This window comes from Salarias fasciatus, chromosome 9 (assembly GCF_902148845.1).
Source record: "Salarias fasciatus chromosome 9, fSalaFa1.1, whole genome shotgun sequence".
Lineage (NCBI taxonomy): Eukaryota > Metazoa > Chordata > Actinopteri > Blenniiformes > Blenniidae > Salarias > Salarias fasciatus.
This window is the reverse complement of record NC_043753.1, coordinates 18,149,988-18,167,520: the sequence shown is the minus strand read 5'-3', so window position 1 is coordinate 18,167,520 and position 17,533 is coordinate 18,149,988. Positions and strand designations below refer to the sequence as shown.

The following is a 17,533-nucleotide window of genomic DNA, read 5'->3' as shown; positions in this document are numbered from 1 at the left end:
TTGCCGCTAGCGTAGCCACGATCCAGGAAGCTCGCCATGCACCTGTCCCTTTCCAACGGCAGCACGGGCTTTTTGCCGGGCCAGGCGGAGGATCGGGGGAGGAGGCACAGCCGAACGGAGTCCTCAATGGCAGGCACTCCGGAGACCGGTGTCGTGCCGGCACGACAGGTGTCGTGCCGAAACGTGACTGCCTGCCGAAAAATGACTGCCCCCCTGAAAACACGCATCGACGTGTTTCTGTATTTCTCCACTGCTCGCATACGCTGTGCGGATGTTTCTTTATGAATATTTGTAAGAGTAAATTTTTAAAAATTACACACACAAACCATTATATCAGCATACATCCCTCAGTTACAGGGCGCAGTCACTTTTCAGCAGCTTCTTGCATGAAAGTGACTGACTGCCCCCTGTAACTCAGCGATGTGAGAGGTGCCACTGACCAAAATCACTGTCCATCCACCTGCCTGATCTCCTCGGCTTTCAGTCCTGCAAATTCTGCAAATATCACCCTGGCCTCCCTTGAAGTGGTCAGTGTCACTCCTCACATCACTCAGCTGCTGAAAAGTGAATGCGCCCTGTAACGGAGGGATGCCTGTTGATATAATGGTTTGTGTGTGTAATTTGTAAAAATTTACTCTTACAAATATTCATAAAGAATACTTTATGAAACATCCGCACAGCGTATGCGAGCAGTGCAGAAATACAGAAACACGTCGATGTGTGTTTTCAGGGGGGCAGTCATTTTTCGGCAGGCAGTCACTTTTTGGCACGACACCAGCGGCCAGCCCGCCACACAAGAATACTCTCGGTAGCCCTTCACCGTACCCTTGGCGGCAAGTGGCGTACCCCAGTCCCGCTGCACGTGAGCTTGAAACGACTGCACGGCGGGACATAGGACCGCAGTCCGGGACCGAGCCCGTGACCGGGTTGCCAGCCCGAGTGCAAAATCACGCTGCACCGGCTCCGGAGGCTGCAGCGGCAGCGCGAGGCCGGTGCGCTCGGCGGCTGAAGTGAAGAGCCCCGCGAGGTGCTCCACAGGCTCGCGGGGGAGACGGGATGTGGTGGAGGCGGAGTCGAACCGAGTCAAACTCCGTGACACAGACACGCTGCTGCTGCTGCTGCTGCTGCTGCTGATCTCGGCCCAGTCGTAGGCGGCGGCGGCGGGGGCAGCGGTCTCCTCGGCGTCGTCCTCACCGGCAGGAGCCGTGGAGGTTGCGCCCATGAAGGCTGCTCGCCGCTGGCTCTCTTCGAGCGGCAGCGCGAGGCAGGCCATGCAGGAGGTCCACTGGCGGTGATGCTGCCAGCCAAGGCAGAGGAAGCAGAGCTCGTGACAGTCCTGCACGATGAGCGGAATGCTGCAGGAGCGGCAGAAGAACGGCCCGACGCCCGATGGCGACTGGTCCCGGGCCGGCGAATCCATTCTAGTCGAATCTTGATCCGGAGAATAGAGGCTTCTAAGTCTCATGGAGATGCTGAGAAAGAAGAAGGGTTTGCTTAGCGCCATCCGAGGTTATGTACCCTCGGTGTGGGGCGTGGCGCTGCGCCATCGCGTGCGGGGGATTGGTGCGTTGAGCTTTGTATAGTCTCAGTGGATTGGACAGAGATTGGAGGTGTGCCACTAGCGAAGCCCGTAGGCGGGCTAAGCACTTACGAAGTAGAATCAATATAAACTAAACAAGCGGTTCATCTCAGCAGACATGGACTTAATTTCACCATATATGTTTACAACGGACACACTGCTCATTCTCCACCATGTCGTTCTGTTGTGGAGCTTGATACACATCAGGTGTGTGAGGTGCAGGTGCAGTAAATGCCATCACAGTCTCCTGTGTCCTTTTTCTCCGTTGGAATCTTTGGTAATCTGCCGCTTTCACCTCCGTGTGTCGAGATGTAAAGACAGGTTCAGTCTGGATGAGTTTCATTCATCAACAGGTCTCCCTGAAAAACACACACGTCCATTATGACTTTTAAAATGAGGTCAGTTACAATGTACTCTCAAAGTCAATCTCCTATGAGTGAGGACAATTATGATATAAATTCAAAAGTAAGTGGAGGAGAGAGAGAGTGCGAGCTAGCGTGGCTTACACTAGCAACCAGCAAACACAACTGACACCGCAACATGGGTTAGCTCCGGCATTGACAAAAATTACATGTAGCCACGAAAGATAATTTAATTTTTCATCAACAATGACCACAAACTCACCTGTTGGCTGCTCAGGGCGCGTTGTACTGGGGCGACTGACTGACTCGGCTGTGGTCCTGGCGATGGTGGATGGTGCTCTGTGTTAAACGGCATCAACAGCGCCACCTCCTGTTGTGGCATGCAAATTACGCACTGTCAGTTGTGAATAAATCCTAAATCCTGCGGATGCGAATCAGGAAGGTGCAAAATTACTGCCAAAAGTCACGTGACGGCGGGGAGCCAATTGTTTCTCCAACCCGCGGAAATGTTTCTCCAACCTGCAGAATTGTTTTTTGTACTCGGAAAAAAATAATTAATCTTGAAAGATATTTTAATGTAAGTGCAGTTATATGTTTTTTTAATTTGTGGAGTGTTTTTTTTGATGAACAAACCTAAGTGCATTAGTTGTGAATGACATTTTGCTTTTGCAAAACAAACTGAGTTTGTTTGTGAATCATTGGCTGTGAATAAAACACATTTTTTGTGTTGGAGAGGTTTTGGCATTAATTTCACTCCATAAATTTCGGTTTATTTTAATAATAATAATAAATATAAAAATATAGTAAATATTCTTCCTGGATTTTGTTCTGATCGTTTTGGGTTTAATTATGTGACTATTTGAAAAGCTGCAGCTTATTTTTTAATTTTTTCCTGAACATTGTTTGATTTTACTGTTTCTATTCTGTCCTCTGATAAAATTATCGAGGCTCAAAACTGAAAATGAATATAATAGCCTTCCTGAGGACAGGATTTTAAAAAGAGTGGAACTTTTAGAAACAAGGTTTTTTTCATTTTGAGGTGTCATTGTTTCCTCCGCTGCAGTGGTGTGTGCTGTCAAGGCTCTGGCAGGACTGCTGGTTGGGAAAACTCTCCAGGAGATCGTGAGCGACTTTAGAGGGTTTTACCGACTCCTGACCAGTGACGGCCAGATGAGATGGGTAAGAGCAATCAAACACATCACCACCATGTTCTGTTTTTTCAAATCTGCTCTCGTCTGCCGCAGCTGGGTCCAGAGAAAGGCGTGATCCACCTGGCCACAGCGGCCGTCCTGAACGCAGTGTGGGACCTGTGGGCGAGGGCCGAGGGGAAGGTGAGCCCTCCAGATGATGAAGCATCATTTCTGTCACTACCGCGTCACCTGGTGAATCGTTTTCCTTACAGCCGCTGTGGAAGCTGCTGGTCGACATGGTGAGTCACAGATCATTCCCATCATTGATTCATGTTCGGGACGTGACCGCGGGGGAGATATCAGGTCTCGTATGTTTTAATCCCAGGATCCCAGGCAGATTGTGTCATGCCTGGACTTCAGATACATCACTGACGTGCTGACGGAGGAGGAAGCTCTGGGTGAGACTGGTTCACGTTTAATGTCCAAGAGAAGCAATATGCAGAGAGATGTTATCTCGTCTTCTTGTTTTTTTCTCATGCAGATATTCTGGTGAAAGCTCGAGAAGGAAAGCAGCAAAGAGGTGAGCTCATTGACCAGAGGGTCATTAAAGGAGCTCTTACTGTTTAAAGAGATTTCTTCTTCACCCACCAGAGGAAGAGATGCTGAGGGAGGGTTACCCAGCGTACACCACGTCCTGCGCGTGGATCGGATACTCGGACCAGCAGCTCAGACAGGTCTCTGTGCTCTAAAACACACCTGTCAGTGATGGCGATGAGCTTCCATAAACGGCTGTTTTCCTGCAGCTCTGCACAGACGCTCTGCAGCGCGGCTGGACCAGGTTCAAGGTGAAGGTCGGGGCCGACCTCCAGGACGACGTACGAAGATGTCGCCTGATCAGGGAGATGATCAGACCCGACAACGTCATGGTGAAACCGTGTCACTCCGTGTGTAGTACGTCGAAGAAACAGCTGAACTGAAGTGTTTGTGTGTGTGTTAGATGATCGATGCCAACCAGAGGTGGGACGTGGGCGAGGCCGTCAGCTGGGTGAGCAGTCTGGTGGAGTTCAGGCCTCTGTGGATCGAGGAGCCCACGTCTCCTGACGACATCCTGGGTCATGCTGCTATTTCCAAGGTGAAAAGCAAATTTCACTTTCTTCGTCGGTCTCATCTAGACTGAGTAATGAGCCATTCAAGGCTAATAGTGATGCATATTTAAATATGGACCTTGAGTTTCTAGCTGTGTATTTTATGTATTTCTGCAGTATATGGATAAATGAGAGGTTTGTTGCAGGCTTTGGCCCCTCTTGGGATTGGAGTGGCCACAGTAGAGCAGGTCAGAGCCTGTGTTTGTTCATGCACATAAATCACTGACAGAAAGGAGAATATCTTCAGTTTCTTTGGGTTCTCTCTACAGTGTCACAACAGGGTGATGTTCAAGCAGTTCCTGCAGGCGTCTGCGCTGCAGTTCGTCCAGATCGACGGCTGCCGGCTGGGCAGCGTCAACGAGAACCTCACCGTGCTGCTGATGGCTCACAAGTTTCAGGGTAGAGAGAGTTCGAGAGATTATAGCTCCAAGATTAAACTTCTTACCATTTGTCATTCTCTTAATAGTTGATTCTTCTGTTTCTGGTTCCTCAGTACCCGTGTGTCCTCACGCCGGCGGCGTTGGTCTGTGTGAGCTCATGCAGCATCTCATCCTGTTCGATTACATCTGCGTGTCTGCAGATCTCAGCAACAGGTAACAGCTGCTCTCGTTTTTTAACCGATTCTCGCCGATCTGACTGACCTTCATGTCTTTTCCAGGATGTGTGAATTTGTCGACCACCTCCACGAGCACTTCACCAGTCCGGTGGTGATCCAGAACGCCTGCTACATGCCCCCAAAGGTGTGGACTCAGTTTTAACCAGTTAACACTAGTTATGGCTGTGGGGGAGGAACTTATCAGAACATAAACATTCATCAGTGTTGCCAGAGATGCGTTTGTGTTTTCAGGATCCAGGTTATTCTTGTGAGATGCTGGAGTCATCAGTGAAGACACACGAGTACCCCGAAGGAGAAATATGGCGGCAGCACATGAAGAAATGAGGACTGGTTAAAAAAACAAACAAACATGTTTTTGCATTGATTGCACCATTTAAAGATTGTGGAAAATTAAGCACAGGAAGGAAATTCTCCCAGATTTGTAGCTGTTCATTTTACACTGAGTGGGGCATTATGTGATGTTTAACTCTTGAGTTTCTGCAACAAAGCTTATTCATGGGTGTTTCTTCACAGTCCAGTCACCATCTGACGTTCGAGACGTCAGTCCACTGCTCTGCCTGTAACACTGTAGGAATAAGCTGAACTTGGAAGAGCTTCAGATGAAATATCTGGAAAACACCAGCTGACGCCAGAAATATTTTCAAGTGATTCAAATTTATACACTCATAAATATATAAAACTACAGACATTTTAAAAGTCTGAACTTTCTGGAACATGTGCAAATTAAACATGCAAAAATTTACCAAAAGAGAATATAAAGAACTAAAAAAAGAATAAGAAAAAAAAAATCTATAAAAATCAGTGACAAGGTTTCAGACAGCCATCTGCATCTTAATAGTGGGATGTGGGTTGTAGTCGCAGATCTCAAAGTCCTCCACTCGAAAGTCGTCGATGCTCTCAACTTGTCTCAGGATCTTCAGTTTGGGGAACGGCCGAACTTCTCTCTTAAGCTGCACGTTTAAACACACGAGACGGTGAGTCAAAAAGCCAACAGAAGACAGACGGAGGGCTGGGGTGAAGGAATGTTAACTCACCTGCTCTTTCAGAGGTTCAATGTGGTTGATGTAGATGTGAGCGTCTCCCAGGGTGTGAACAAAGTCTCCCGGCTGAGGGAAGAAGACACAGGTTGGATGAGGAGGAGGAGGAGGAGGAGGATGAGGGGCGGACTTCAGGAGAAAGACGGACTCGTCTCGTTACCTTGAGGCCCGTGACGTGCGCGATCATGTAGGTGAGGAGAGCGTAGCTGGCGATGTTGAAGGGCACACCCAGGCCCATGTCTCCGGAGCGCTGGTACAGCTGGCAGGACAGCTCGCCATCACACACGTAGAACTGGCAGAGGGCGTGGCAGGGGGGCAGAGCCATGTGGGGCAGGTCTGTGGGGGCAAGCAGGGGCGTTAACTCCAAACAACTTCACATTTGTCTTCTGAAACGCTCTGCTCAAAGTGAAGGTGAACGAATGTCACCATAAGCCTCACCTTTTGGGTTCCAGGCACACATGATGATCCGCCGGTCCTCCGGGTTTTTCTTGATGGTTTCGATGATGTTCTGCAGCTGGTCAACACCTTGGCCTGAGTAATCTGTGGAGAGAATGAATGTAAATGACAACATCAGTAAAGATGTGTCTAAACTACAGTCTCCAGCAACCATCAAGCACAATCTGCACACATTTTATTGACACTGCTGCTTTAACTTGACTAAGCTAAATTACATAGTCTGTGAAAACTGTCAACCATTTTGATATTGACTAATAAATTGCACAATTTTTGGTGACTCGACGTGCCTGCGTGCATGTTGGTGTACTCTGCACCGAAGTGCCTCCACTGGAAGCCGTACACCGGCCCCAGGTCGCCCTCCTCTCTGTCCGTGAAACCCTGCTTGTCCAGGAAGGCGCGGGATCCGTTTGCCTCCCATATCTTCACGCCTTTCTCTGACAGGTCCTTGGCGTTGGTAGATCCCTGTGGCACATCGTTTCACAGGTTTCATTTGGTTCAAACACTGTTGTGTCCAAACAAAAAATAACTCAGAAGGATAACACTTTCATCCCCTTTATCAGTCTCACCTTGATGAACCACAACAGTTCCTCCAGGATCCCTCTCCAGAACACTTTCTTGGTCGTGAGCAAAGGAAACTGATCTAAAATAAATAAATAAAAATAAATAAAATAAAATCAATTAGAGAAACTCATTGTAGTCTGATGGATTGTTTTCTCAAGATCTTATAACGTTTTTACCCAATCTTAATAACCCAAATGAGCATTTTGTCCTGACAAATGGAAACATTTTTGTGTAGAGTAAAATAAACCAACCGTGACTAGGAACATATATGAAGAGAAAGGGAGAATTCTGAAGACGGAGAACTCGGAAGAACGCGCGCGCGCGCGTATTTGCGCGCGCAAAGAAAGTATTTTGGCGGTCAAAGTAACTCCTGAGTTAAAGATTTCATCAACAGAGACACACAAAACATGTGATGTGATATACAATTTCACACTAAGTTGCACGTTTTATCAGTCTCTGGACAAACTGTTCCACACAGCAGAGTTAAGACGTTTGTGTGTCTCCAGTTAGCCTCTACCAATATAAACAGTGGGGACACAGCAACAACAACATACTGATTAGAGCTCTGACTGAAGAATACAAATTAAATCACCGCCTCTCATAGAATAATAAAATGCTCAAGTTTTCGTGAAGAAGCAAGTTATGAAAGGGAAGGTGGTTTTCAAACTTTATAAAGTATTTCAGGACTTAAACCAGACAATAAGCGTACCTCGGAGGCTGTATCTGGCCTGAGCTCCGAACACAGAGATGACCCCGGTCCCGGTTCGGTCTCCTTTCCTGCTGCCGTGCTGCAGGATGTACTCCACCAGGATCAGATATCCGCGCTCATCACAGAACAGACCGAACTTCTTAGTTTCTTCCACCGCAGGACTCTTCTCCGTCCCCGTTTCCCTCTGCTTCGGCTCTTCGCAGAATCCCATCTTGGCGAATATTTTCTCTGAACAGCTTGCACGTCCCGAAGAGGAAAAGGGGGCTTGTAAATTGAAAGAATGAGATGAACTGCAGTTTTAATTGTTGGATATTCGCCCGGCTTTTCAGCAGCCAATAGGAGGTCACTTACGCCCTCATATCAGGGGCGGACTTACCATTAGGCAAAACTAGGCAGTTGCCTAGGGCCCCAAGTTCCTGGGGACCCCATAAAACTCCTCATACACTTATGGTTAATACAGTTATTACTTATTTGTAAACATTAATTATGTTTTGATTGAAATACTGTCGCTAAAATGCCAGCAGAATGCTTATTGTATTATGTGTGTCTCGGGGCCCCCCCTTCAGTCTCCAATACATTGGATCAGTCCATCTTACTGCGCATGTGCGGAGAGGATCCAGGAAGACAGCAGCAAAACATACGAAAACAAACGGCGCGAAGACAAGAGAAGAGCAGAGAAGAGAAAAGAACAGAAAAGAAAAAGACGATGAAAAGAAGCTACCCCCAGCGGTGCTGAAAAATGAAGGAAAAAGGAGGAAAGCAGAAAGCTGCTCTCAAAATGCCCCAAAGTGACGACATACTTCACTGCGGCAGCGGCGAGCAGCAGCAACCCACCACGGCCCCAATCCAAGTTGTCCCCCGATCAACTCGGCCCCTACCAATTCAGTCCCAAGTAATTGTTCCAGTGGAACAGAGCGCATTTAAAACAGCCGCACGTTGTTTTTATTTTTTTAATCCTCGTCAACGTCTGTGAGCGTCTCTGCAATCAGCGGATGATGCGTTCAGGAGCGTCGGAATGTTAATTACTACTGAAAATAACCGGGGTTACAATGGCTACATATGAAGGATTTGTGTGAGGTGGAGAAAAAAACACCAGAGGCAAAAAGTGTGTCGTGGGGGGGCATGTCCCCCCCGTCCCCTCCTGTCCCCCCCTAAACTGACGCCTATGTGCAGATGGTTTTAATGAGACCGATGTTGCAACTGAGGCTTTACTGTTCATGGTATTTATCATGTTCAAACTTAGTATGAATCAGAATAAAATACAATATCCACAACAACCAGCAACTGTAACGGCGACGTCGACACCTGTTTGGGAGGGTCAGTTGTCGACGTGTGGAGATGAGCAACAAGTGAGTATCAAAATGGCGTGTGTGTTGTCTTCTCATTTCAGAGCGCCCCATTCCTGCCTTTGCCTTGGGCCCCAAATTTGTTAAATCCGCCACTGCCTCATATGATAGGGTACATCTTCTTCTAATGATTTCCGGCAGGCTGTACGCTTGTTTAGCGCAATGCTGCCTCTTCAGGTTAAGTAGTAAACATTAGTTCATACTTTAGATTCTGGAGTAGAGGTTGGTGGCTCGCAAAAACGTAATCACAGAATTATCTGTCAAGCAAGAATTGCAACCGGCAGAAAATAGCGACTTAAAAGAAAAGACTGTTATTCCAAAATGTGATAGTTCTTTATATAAAGCCCGCCTCTCCACACTGTAACACACAAGAAAATAATACATGGATAACGGTTTCAGCTTCCCCGCACTGACACAAGCCACTCTGATGCTTTCCTAATATATTTAAATAGGCAGAAAGCCCGCAATGCCCCAGTCTGATGTGAGTTATTTTTACTTTGTTAATTCTGCTGACTATCAGTGGTCTACAATTTTTAACTCTGGGCTGACAGCTAAAATATGCTCTACCTTTAGTTTCCTTATCCCACTTTGTTTGCCATTGTTTGTCTATATTACTTTTGAAAAGAGAGATGCACTCCAGCTTCCCAGAGTCCATTTCATATTCCACCTCACTATGAAGAAGAGAATCTTTAGCAAGTTTATCCACAGTTTCATTTCCATATATACCTAAGTGACCAGGGATCCACACAAAAATTACCGCACAGCCAGACTGTTCAATTCTACGCAAGCAGCTCAAAATTTCAAGGATTATATCAGAGCACTCTCCTGAAAGTCCACCAGCTATAGAATGAATTGCAGCTGAAGAGTCAGAAAAAATTTACGATAACTCAGCTCAGGTTTATTCTGCTCTAGGCCCACCAGATTGCCAACAGTTCAGTAGAAAAAACAGACACATTATTAGATACTCGCATATTTTTCCTAATCTCCTTATTCATTATGTAAACTCGAAAGCCAGCTTTTCCTGAGTTTGGATCCTTAAAAATAAAATACCCTGAATCATTCTTCGAAATAAACTCATTCATTTGTTGGCAAACTCTTTCCTTATTCTGACCCAACAGGTCAAGCTGCACTTCTGGATCTGGTAGGAGCCAAGGAGGGATAGGGGACCATACTATGCTAGTCACATTTTGCTTGCTCAGCCCCAACTCACAAGCAGCCCGGCATGTTGAGCTCAAATAGTTATCCCTTCTCTTTTTTTTAGGGTACATCTTTCCAGAGGACTTGGTTTATAATATAACCTTAAAGGAATATGCTCTCAGCCGATTTCTGCTTGCCAAGAAGTGATTTTGTTGACTAAATCTGGTCTGACTGGTCAATTTGGCATCACAGTGACTTGTAAACATTCATGGGGGTCTTATTTGATGGATTTGAATAAAACATTAATAAATTATTTAATTATAATAAATTTAGATCGCTTTTCTTCAAAGGTTAGGGTTAGCCCAAACTTTAACATGCTGAATTGAGAAACACTGAGCTAGACCCACTCACTGCCCAATCTTCTTCTTATTGTTAAAGGTGAACAGCACCATCTTCTGAGGTGCATTACCGCTGCCTGTCACACTGGAGCGTGAGCTGAAATTCACTATCCCCCTTAAAATCTTTTTATGAGTCCTGTCCTCTCCCAGATATTTTGCTGCTCTTGGTAGTTTGTACATTTTTAAGCTCCACTACTTCTCCCCTTCTTGGAAACTCTCCTCCAGAGTTGCTACTTTTCCCTTGTGTGTTTGTTAGGATTGCGAGTAATGTACTCCACAGGTTCTTCAGCGTCACAGTGCTCACACAGCCCGGAGTGATGTTTATTGATCAGATAGTGTCTTGTTCAGCCTCGTCCCACTGACCCTCTGCCTGGTTTAGATGTTTTCCTTGTGCCTGTGTTTGTCACCCTGATTGTGCTCAGTTCTGGTGTTTGCTGAATAAAGGTGCCGCCCCGTGTGTGAAGTGTCCCACTTCTGCTGCCATTCCTTCATAATTTGCATTTTTATCAATCCTTCGACCTCTGATCTGTCCAATGAGATTTCAGTTTTGACGTCACGTGTGGATAAGCTTTGCAAGCTTATCCGCTATTTCATTACCTTTTACCCCCTATGTGCTGGCAACCATGAACTTGATTTACCTGCTGCTGCTCTTCAATCTAAGTTTCCAGGAATTCATAAACAATATCTTGTCTTGCACTAGATGAGGTTGACTTCAGGGACAGCAGAGCAGGGCGAGAATCCAAGTGTATTATTGCTTTTTCCACTGTTAAGTTCTCTAAATTTTGTAATGCTGTATTCATTGCCAACAATTCCACTGTGTACACTGATCGATTATCTTTATTTCATAAATGTTTAACTCTGGGACATGGACTGTTCTTCCTGGAACAGGAGCCTTAGAGCCATCAGTATAAACCTGAATATGTTTGACACACAGTTTACAACCTGTCTTCAACCACACCAGCAATACCCCCTGCCTCTTAGTACACCTTCAATTTGACAAAAATGTAAAAAATCTGCCTCCACTGAAGGGAACAGTCATGCTGGTGTTACAGACAGTGACTGAATCTCTCCTGATTGAGTTTCATGAGTCTTGAAATCGTCTCGCTTCTCCATGCAAAGCAGTCCTGCCTTGATCCGTCCCTCTCACAAGAAGGAAGGAGCCATTTCCCCTGGTAGTAAAATGTGATCTGATCAGTGCAGTAGTCTTTTTCTGGTGCTGCATGAAGATTAACAAATTAACATGTGAATCTTGTGGTTCAACCTGATGACCTAACAACTTTAAAAATATATTGACAGCAGCGATTGATTTAAAGCTGGAAGCCATAATCTGGTTTGTAGTGTGTGTGATGTGGAACCTGAAAGAGATGACTGGCATACAAATATGTGTGTTTATCTGTCTGTGCATTAGTCCTGTGATGGACTGGAGACCTGTCCAGTTCTCTGGTCTCACTCAGAGTTAACTGGGATTGACTCCAGCACCCTGCACACTATAAAACGCTTTAGACAAAGAATGGAAAATGTACAATTCTTTCAAATGAACAGAAAAAGTAAATCTTTAGTTTTTTTCTTTTTCATTATAACAGAATGATTCACACACCTTAAAAATTCAACAAATCAAATTTAAATGAGCAAAAACAGACTAGTTTGAGCCTTGTGCAATTTTATTGCAGAAAGAGTTAAAACCCTAATAATTACCAGCACAAACAAGATAATCTGTACATGTGAAAGTTTCAAAGTCAATGCAGTGAGACATTTCAACTGTGATAGTAACCTTTTTATTTCATAATTGTGCAAAACTCTTCATTCATCATCTAAAGAAACTGCTGGTAGGCTGGGATCCTCACAGTTGCTCATTCCTGTTTGAAGAAAAAAAAACTGAAATAAATGTTCATGAATACTCATGGATTAAAATGCTTGCAGATTTCAGAATTTATGTTGCTTTACCATTTATTATACATGATGGAATTTACATCTTTAAGTTTAAAAAAATGTAATTAAAGTTAAATTAATTGTGCTCAGTCTCTGTCTGAAGCAGTATAATATAGTGCTGGAGCCAAAACGTTCAATAAGGGCTCTGGTAGGATCAATACCTCTCATTTGATGTTTAAGAGTCGCGAGAGCCTCTTCGGCAACAAAGTGGATGAAAGCTGGTTCATCCACGTCCAGATCTGCAGGAACCGAGATGGTGAGCGGGGACGAGTCGAATATGGAGACAACCACACTGGTGTCTGCTCCAGACCTGTTACCCATCGTCTGCTGCTGTGGATTTACCTGCAGAAATGAGATGAGAAACTGCATTAGGTGATACACATATACACTTTCTACAGGTCAAAAATAAATCCTGACGACAGCATTAAAAAGATAATGAGAGCACAGTTTGATTAAACCACAAACGTACTGTAATCACTCTGAAGCTGCTGGTTGGCTCCGCCGTGCTGCCGGGCAGCTGGCTGACCCAGCCGTGCTCGTCGTCCACGAGGCCGAGCCATCTCCGAGTGTCGGCCGTGTGTCTCCGGACCAGCTGCAGCCGCTCGCCGTACTGCTGACGGGAGGCGTTCAGCAGCATGGACATCTGCTCCAGCTCGGCGTACAACTGCTGCACGCCGGAGCACTCTGTGATGGAGAGGCGTGCAGGAACAGACAGGGAGAGGATGAGCGCATGCAGAGAAGGCTGCACGGCTTCATTTGCTGACTTTATTAAGCCCAGACATTCCTGCAGCTCTGCAGCATCCTCCAGCTCTCTGGCTTAGCCCAGGCCCCTCACGGACCAACCCAGAGAAGTAATCCCTCCAGCGGCCGCAGACCTGAGGCCTCTTCACAGCTGATTCACCTCTGCAGAGGAACAAATCTGCAACCACCAGTGGAAGAAATACAAAGAGCAAGTGGTTTACCTTTTAATAGACGGTCCTCGCAGGCCTCGCAGAAGCCTTGGAGCTGCCAGCACTCTGATACTTGTCTGCGAAGCTGTCGGCACAGATTTCCACTTGAATACTGCCAGGCAGAGAGTAATCCTGTGGATTTTCAGATCAGAACAACGAATCATTTCCCAGGAACAAATAAAGTGAAGAAGTTACCGTACTGAAGCAGAATGCGTGCCGTACCCGAGGTGGACTGTTGAACAGATTCTTCAGCTTCTTGTATTCCTTCATACACTTCAGCCACAGTGGAGCTGAAATCCTCCAGAACATTCTTTCCAAAGTCATACACTGAGTCAAGGATGCGGTCCAAACCCGCTGACCTGAAGAGGAAAGCTCTCAGGCCACCTTGTGTGGTTGAATGCGAGCTGATTTGGGGCTCTGCAGCGAAGGCTGCAAGAAAGGAGCGGTCAGACACCTGCTGAGTCTTCCTGATCAGAGCGACGCTGCCGTTGTACAACACGCTGACATTTGACTGCAGCTGACTGAACGACGCTTCGGCCTGCTGGAGCTCCAGGTCGTCTCCATCTTCTGTGAGCCGTTTGTCAGCTGAGGGGGCCACGCTCGAATCCTCCTGCTGCTGACTGTCGACACGCTCTTTTGCTTCCAGCTGGAGGCTCATTTTCCTGAAGAAGTCTTCCATCTAAACAGAGAGATTCATTTATAAATCTGTTCCACCTGTCTTGACTTGCTCTTTCTGAATTTGTAAAAATCCTTTAAACCGCTGAAATCAAACCTTGGAGGAGAAAGAGGCGAAGCCGCGGCGACACGTGGAAGTGTAGAAGCCTCTACAGCTGTCTTCCAGACAAGGTCGGCACTTCTCAAAGGAAGATCTGCTTAAATCTTGACAATGTTTTTCAGCTTCCTTGAGTTTCCCCTCTGTTTCTTTGGCCAGGTGAGCGGCTCCCTGAAGGAACCCCACAACAGGAAAACCATCACAGATGTCTCACTACCTAAAAAGTCTGGATGAATCTAAATTCTTCTATTAAATCGGTTATCTCTTAATGTACCTTCTTCTTTTCACTGCTGAGTCTCAGGGCCGTCCATCAGGTGCCTGTGCTTCTCTTCTCTCCCCTCCATTTTCTCTTTCACCTGCATCACTCCAAGTAAACTCTGCTTTATTTCTTCATCGATGTACCTTTGTCCGGCCGCCGACAGATCTGCACACACACCAGAGAGACACACTGCATTTAGTTTCTCCAACAGTAGCTCAGAAAATGTTGTTTTCTGACAGGACCTTACTTCTCAGGCGGGCCTCATTCAGCAGAAGAGGCTCAGCGGCACAAAGCAGAGCTTCAGTGATGCAGAACAGCTCAAGAACTAGTTTCCTCATCTTTTCTCAAGCTTGGGGGAAAAGGAAAGAATTTATTACACGGGGAAAAGAAAATCCTCAACAGCAAAAAAAAAACCAAACAAAACAAAACTGAAGCACACCACAAGATGGCGCCATTTTTCAAGCTGATGTTTTTCAAAGGCCATTTATAAATATATACAATAAACTGTCTAATTAACTTTGTTGGGGGAAAAAAAAAAAAAACTTTGTTAGTTCCATACAGCTGATCATTGTGACAAACATGACTAACAGATGAAATCTCTATTCAGTGTTTCAGCCCTCAGTTAATTTTTAAGCAGCACCACATTACATGAAAGACCCATTCTGGGTGGAAAAGACTTCAGCTGCTCCTGCTGCTGCACCTGGAGACATAATGTTCACTCAGAGGGCTCGGCATGTCTGTCTGCATGTGACAAACAGGTTTAAAGAAAATAAAGCAGTTTAAAGTCAGTACAAGTAAAACAGAGTACATTTTTCATGCCTTTATTTCTGTAAAGAGTATGTTGGTTTCACATTATAGCCTTCTAAAATCATAAAAAAGTTTAAGACTAAGTTATTTATACCCCTTTGGTCACATGCAATTATTATGCTTTCTAAGTAGCTTGCATCCTCAAAGTAACGTTTACCAGCTGAAAAGCACCGTTTTATGTTTACTATGAAAGAAGAATCACTTCCAGGTTTGCCTTCACCCTGAATTGTGTGTCTCTGTGATCCTCCATGAAACAGAAAGGAAGAGCAGCAAGTTACCTTGAAAATCATGAAAACATCCGACTCCAGCACAAAAAGCAGCCTGTTGTGAGGATGGTGAGGTGAGACTGAGGGAATCTCCTTCCTTGGAGGATTGTTCTATTTTTATTGATCTACTCAGAGGTGCAGATCCTATTAGTGTGTTGTCGTTATTGGTTATTAATCCTTGTGTGTAATGCAAACCTCCAGATCAGCTTATGCTGGCCTTTAAAACACTGTAAACATAACGTGCCCACTTGTTCGCAGGTCGATCTCTCTCACTTAATTGTCTGTGGAGCCCTCCTCCGCTGAAACTTTATGCTCTAATCTCCATCAGGCTGACAGTAAGCCTGGCCCTCCTGCAGGGACCTGGCACATAGCAGCATGGGTTCAGTCATGGACTAAGCTCTGCATTGCAGAGCACAGCAAGAGCAGGAGGTCTCCTCGTGCATGTGCACTAAACACCGTCAAGACAAAAACAAGCCGTTTACATGCCTTTGCTTTTGCTCCAAAACATGTACGTCATGCAATGATGCAAAATCTCATCTGATTTTCTAAAGTAAAGCTGCACGTTTTGTGAAATTTGTGTTGAAAGTTTGTGTAAAATGTACCAATTTACTGAAAAGAACCTAAAACTACAAAACCACCTTTAACCCTTGATGCTCCAGGTATTAATACTTGCGATCTGGAACAAAGGATGACAAGAGGGGGAGAGATGGAAGCTGTCTCCCTGTTTGCACTGTTGTCCTTGGTACCTATCATCATACTTAATTTGGCATGAAGTAGGTCTCAGTCTGGATCCAGTGGAATTCGGATGGACCTCATCCAGTTTGAACTGTCCTTACAGATCCAGAAAATGTTGGCGTTGGAATTTCAATTACATTCCACATAATATCAGAGCTATTTACTTACTTTCAAACAAATATCAACTGAATGAAAAGGTTCTGCATCTTTTTTTCTGACTGACTGACCTCGGCCTCGGCTGGCTTCCCTGCAGCAAACTGGATCATCTGAGTCTCCATTGTTCACATCGCGATATCTAAACATGGGAGCAGTGTGACAAATGTGGAATTTCTGTGTGCTTTCGAGGTCTTCTGTTAATCTCAGCCCACTGCTGAAAGCCTTGACCCAGCAAATGAGGTCCCAACCCCTGAATGAGGACCAGCAGGAGCCCGGCTGTAAGATATCTGACCCTCAGCTGCTTTTTATCAGCTTGCCACAATCTCTATCTGGGCCCTAATACCAGCCTGCTGCTCCAATTATGGCCGACAGCAAAATAACAGTTTTGAAGCCTTTAGCAAAACAAGTAATTAGTCGCTTTATCATCTCAGGCTGCTCTGGAATCCAATATGTGGCAGGCTGGGTCAAACTGGAGCTATTAGCGCTGAGCCTGGGTTTGAAGGCTGTGTTATCCGAAGAGAGAAGGAAAACAGATCTGAGTTTGATGTCAAAAAAACAAAAAAAAAAGCTGAGGATTTCACAGCTGAGACAGAGGATGTTATCTGTGTCTTTTCCTCGAAATCAACTTGTTTGACCTGAGCGGGTTTGTAATAATAAAAAACAAAAATCGGCGTCGAGGCCACATCGTGCAGCTTGGTGATGTTAACCAGCGGCCTGCAGATGTGAGAGAGGCTCTGTCTCATTTCTTTGATGTCCGTCGTAAGTCTGGGAGGATGCAGCTGGTTTCTCTGCCTTTGATCAGTGATCTGCGTCCACAGACCTGAGAGATTATCGACTCAGGAAGTGTTGGAATTATCACAGCACCTGGAAGAGCTGAAGGGAAGCGGCCGCCGAGGCATCTCAGAGTCCAGGACTGATAACTGTTGGGAAAAAGTAAATAAGTTCAACAATGTTGTAGGATTACAAGCAGTTTGTTTAATTTATCATAAAGCTTTATCAAAGAGGAATGGAAATTAATCAAGCCTGACAAGGCCAGCCCAACAGAGAAAACTGCAGATGAAAAAATGTACATTGTTTTGACAAATAATTGAAAGAAAAAAGAAATATTCTTACAAGAAAATGATGGGGAAAACTGAATCTTTTGAGAAAACTTTAAAAATGTGCAGTGAGAACATGCAAACTC

General features: G+C 45.4%; 2 protein-coding genes across 2 annotated transcripts; both read right to left on the bottom strand.

Annotated features, from left to right (window-relative positions):
- Positions 1–5,329: 5,329 nt before the first annotated feature.
- Positions 5,330–7,871, bottom strand: LOC115394314 (thymidylate synthase-like). The gene is made up of 7 exons (XM_030099611.1): positions 7,596–7,871; positions 6,892–6,965; positions 6,613–6,787; positions 6,308–6,409; positions 6,030–6,205; positions 5,867–5,938; positions 5,330–5,782 (listed from the first exon to the last, which is right to left on the bottom strand). The coding sequence occupies exons 1-7, from the start codon at positions 7,804–7,806 to the stop codon at positions 5,645–5,647; spliced, it is 948 nt and encodes a 315-aa protein (XP_029955471.1). The 5' UTR covers positions 7,807–7,871; the 3' UTR covers positions 5,330–5,644.
- Positions 7,872–12,223: 4,352 nt separating this feature from the next.
- LOC115394560 (clusterin-like protein 1) lies at positions 12,224–16,887 on the bottom strand. The gene is given in 10 exon segments (XM_030099901.1): positions 12,224–12,332; positions 12,567–12,747; positions 12,875–13,089; positions 13,368–13,487; positions 13,578–14,034; positions 14,128–14,298; positions 14,402–14,431; positions 14,433–14,551; positions 14,634–14,735; positions 15,472–16,887. Coding segments are annotated over 9 exon segments (1,440 nt in total). The 5' UTR covers positions 14,725–14,735; positions 15,472–16,887; the 3' UTR covers positions 12,224–12,276.
- Positions 16,888–17,533: the final 646 nt, after the last annotated feature.

Excerpts from the sequence above, each read along its gene's own strand:
- LOC115394314 (XM_030099611.1), bottom strand. The coding sequence starts at position 7,806 with ATGGGATTCTGCGAAGAGCCGAAGCAGAGGGAAACGGGGACGGAGAAG. Across the intron at positions 6,788-6,891 it reads AACTGTTGTGGTTCATCAAG|GGATCTACCAACGCCAAGGA; the intron begins GTGAGACTGATA and ends GATGTGCCACAG. Across the intron at positions 6,410-6,612 it reads GTACACCAACATGCACGCAG|ATTACTCAGGCCAAGGTGTT; the intron begins GCACGTCGAGTC and ends TTCTCTCCACAG.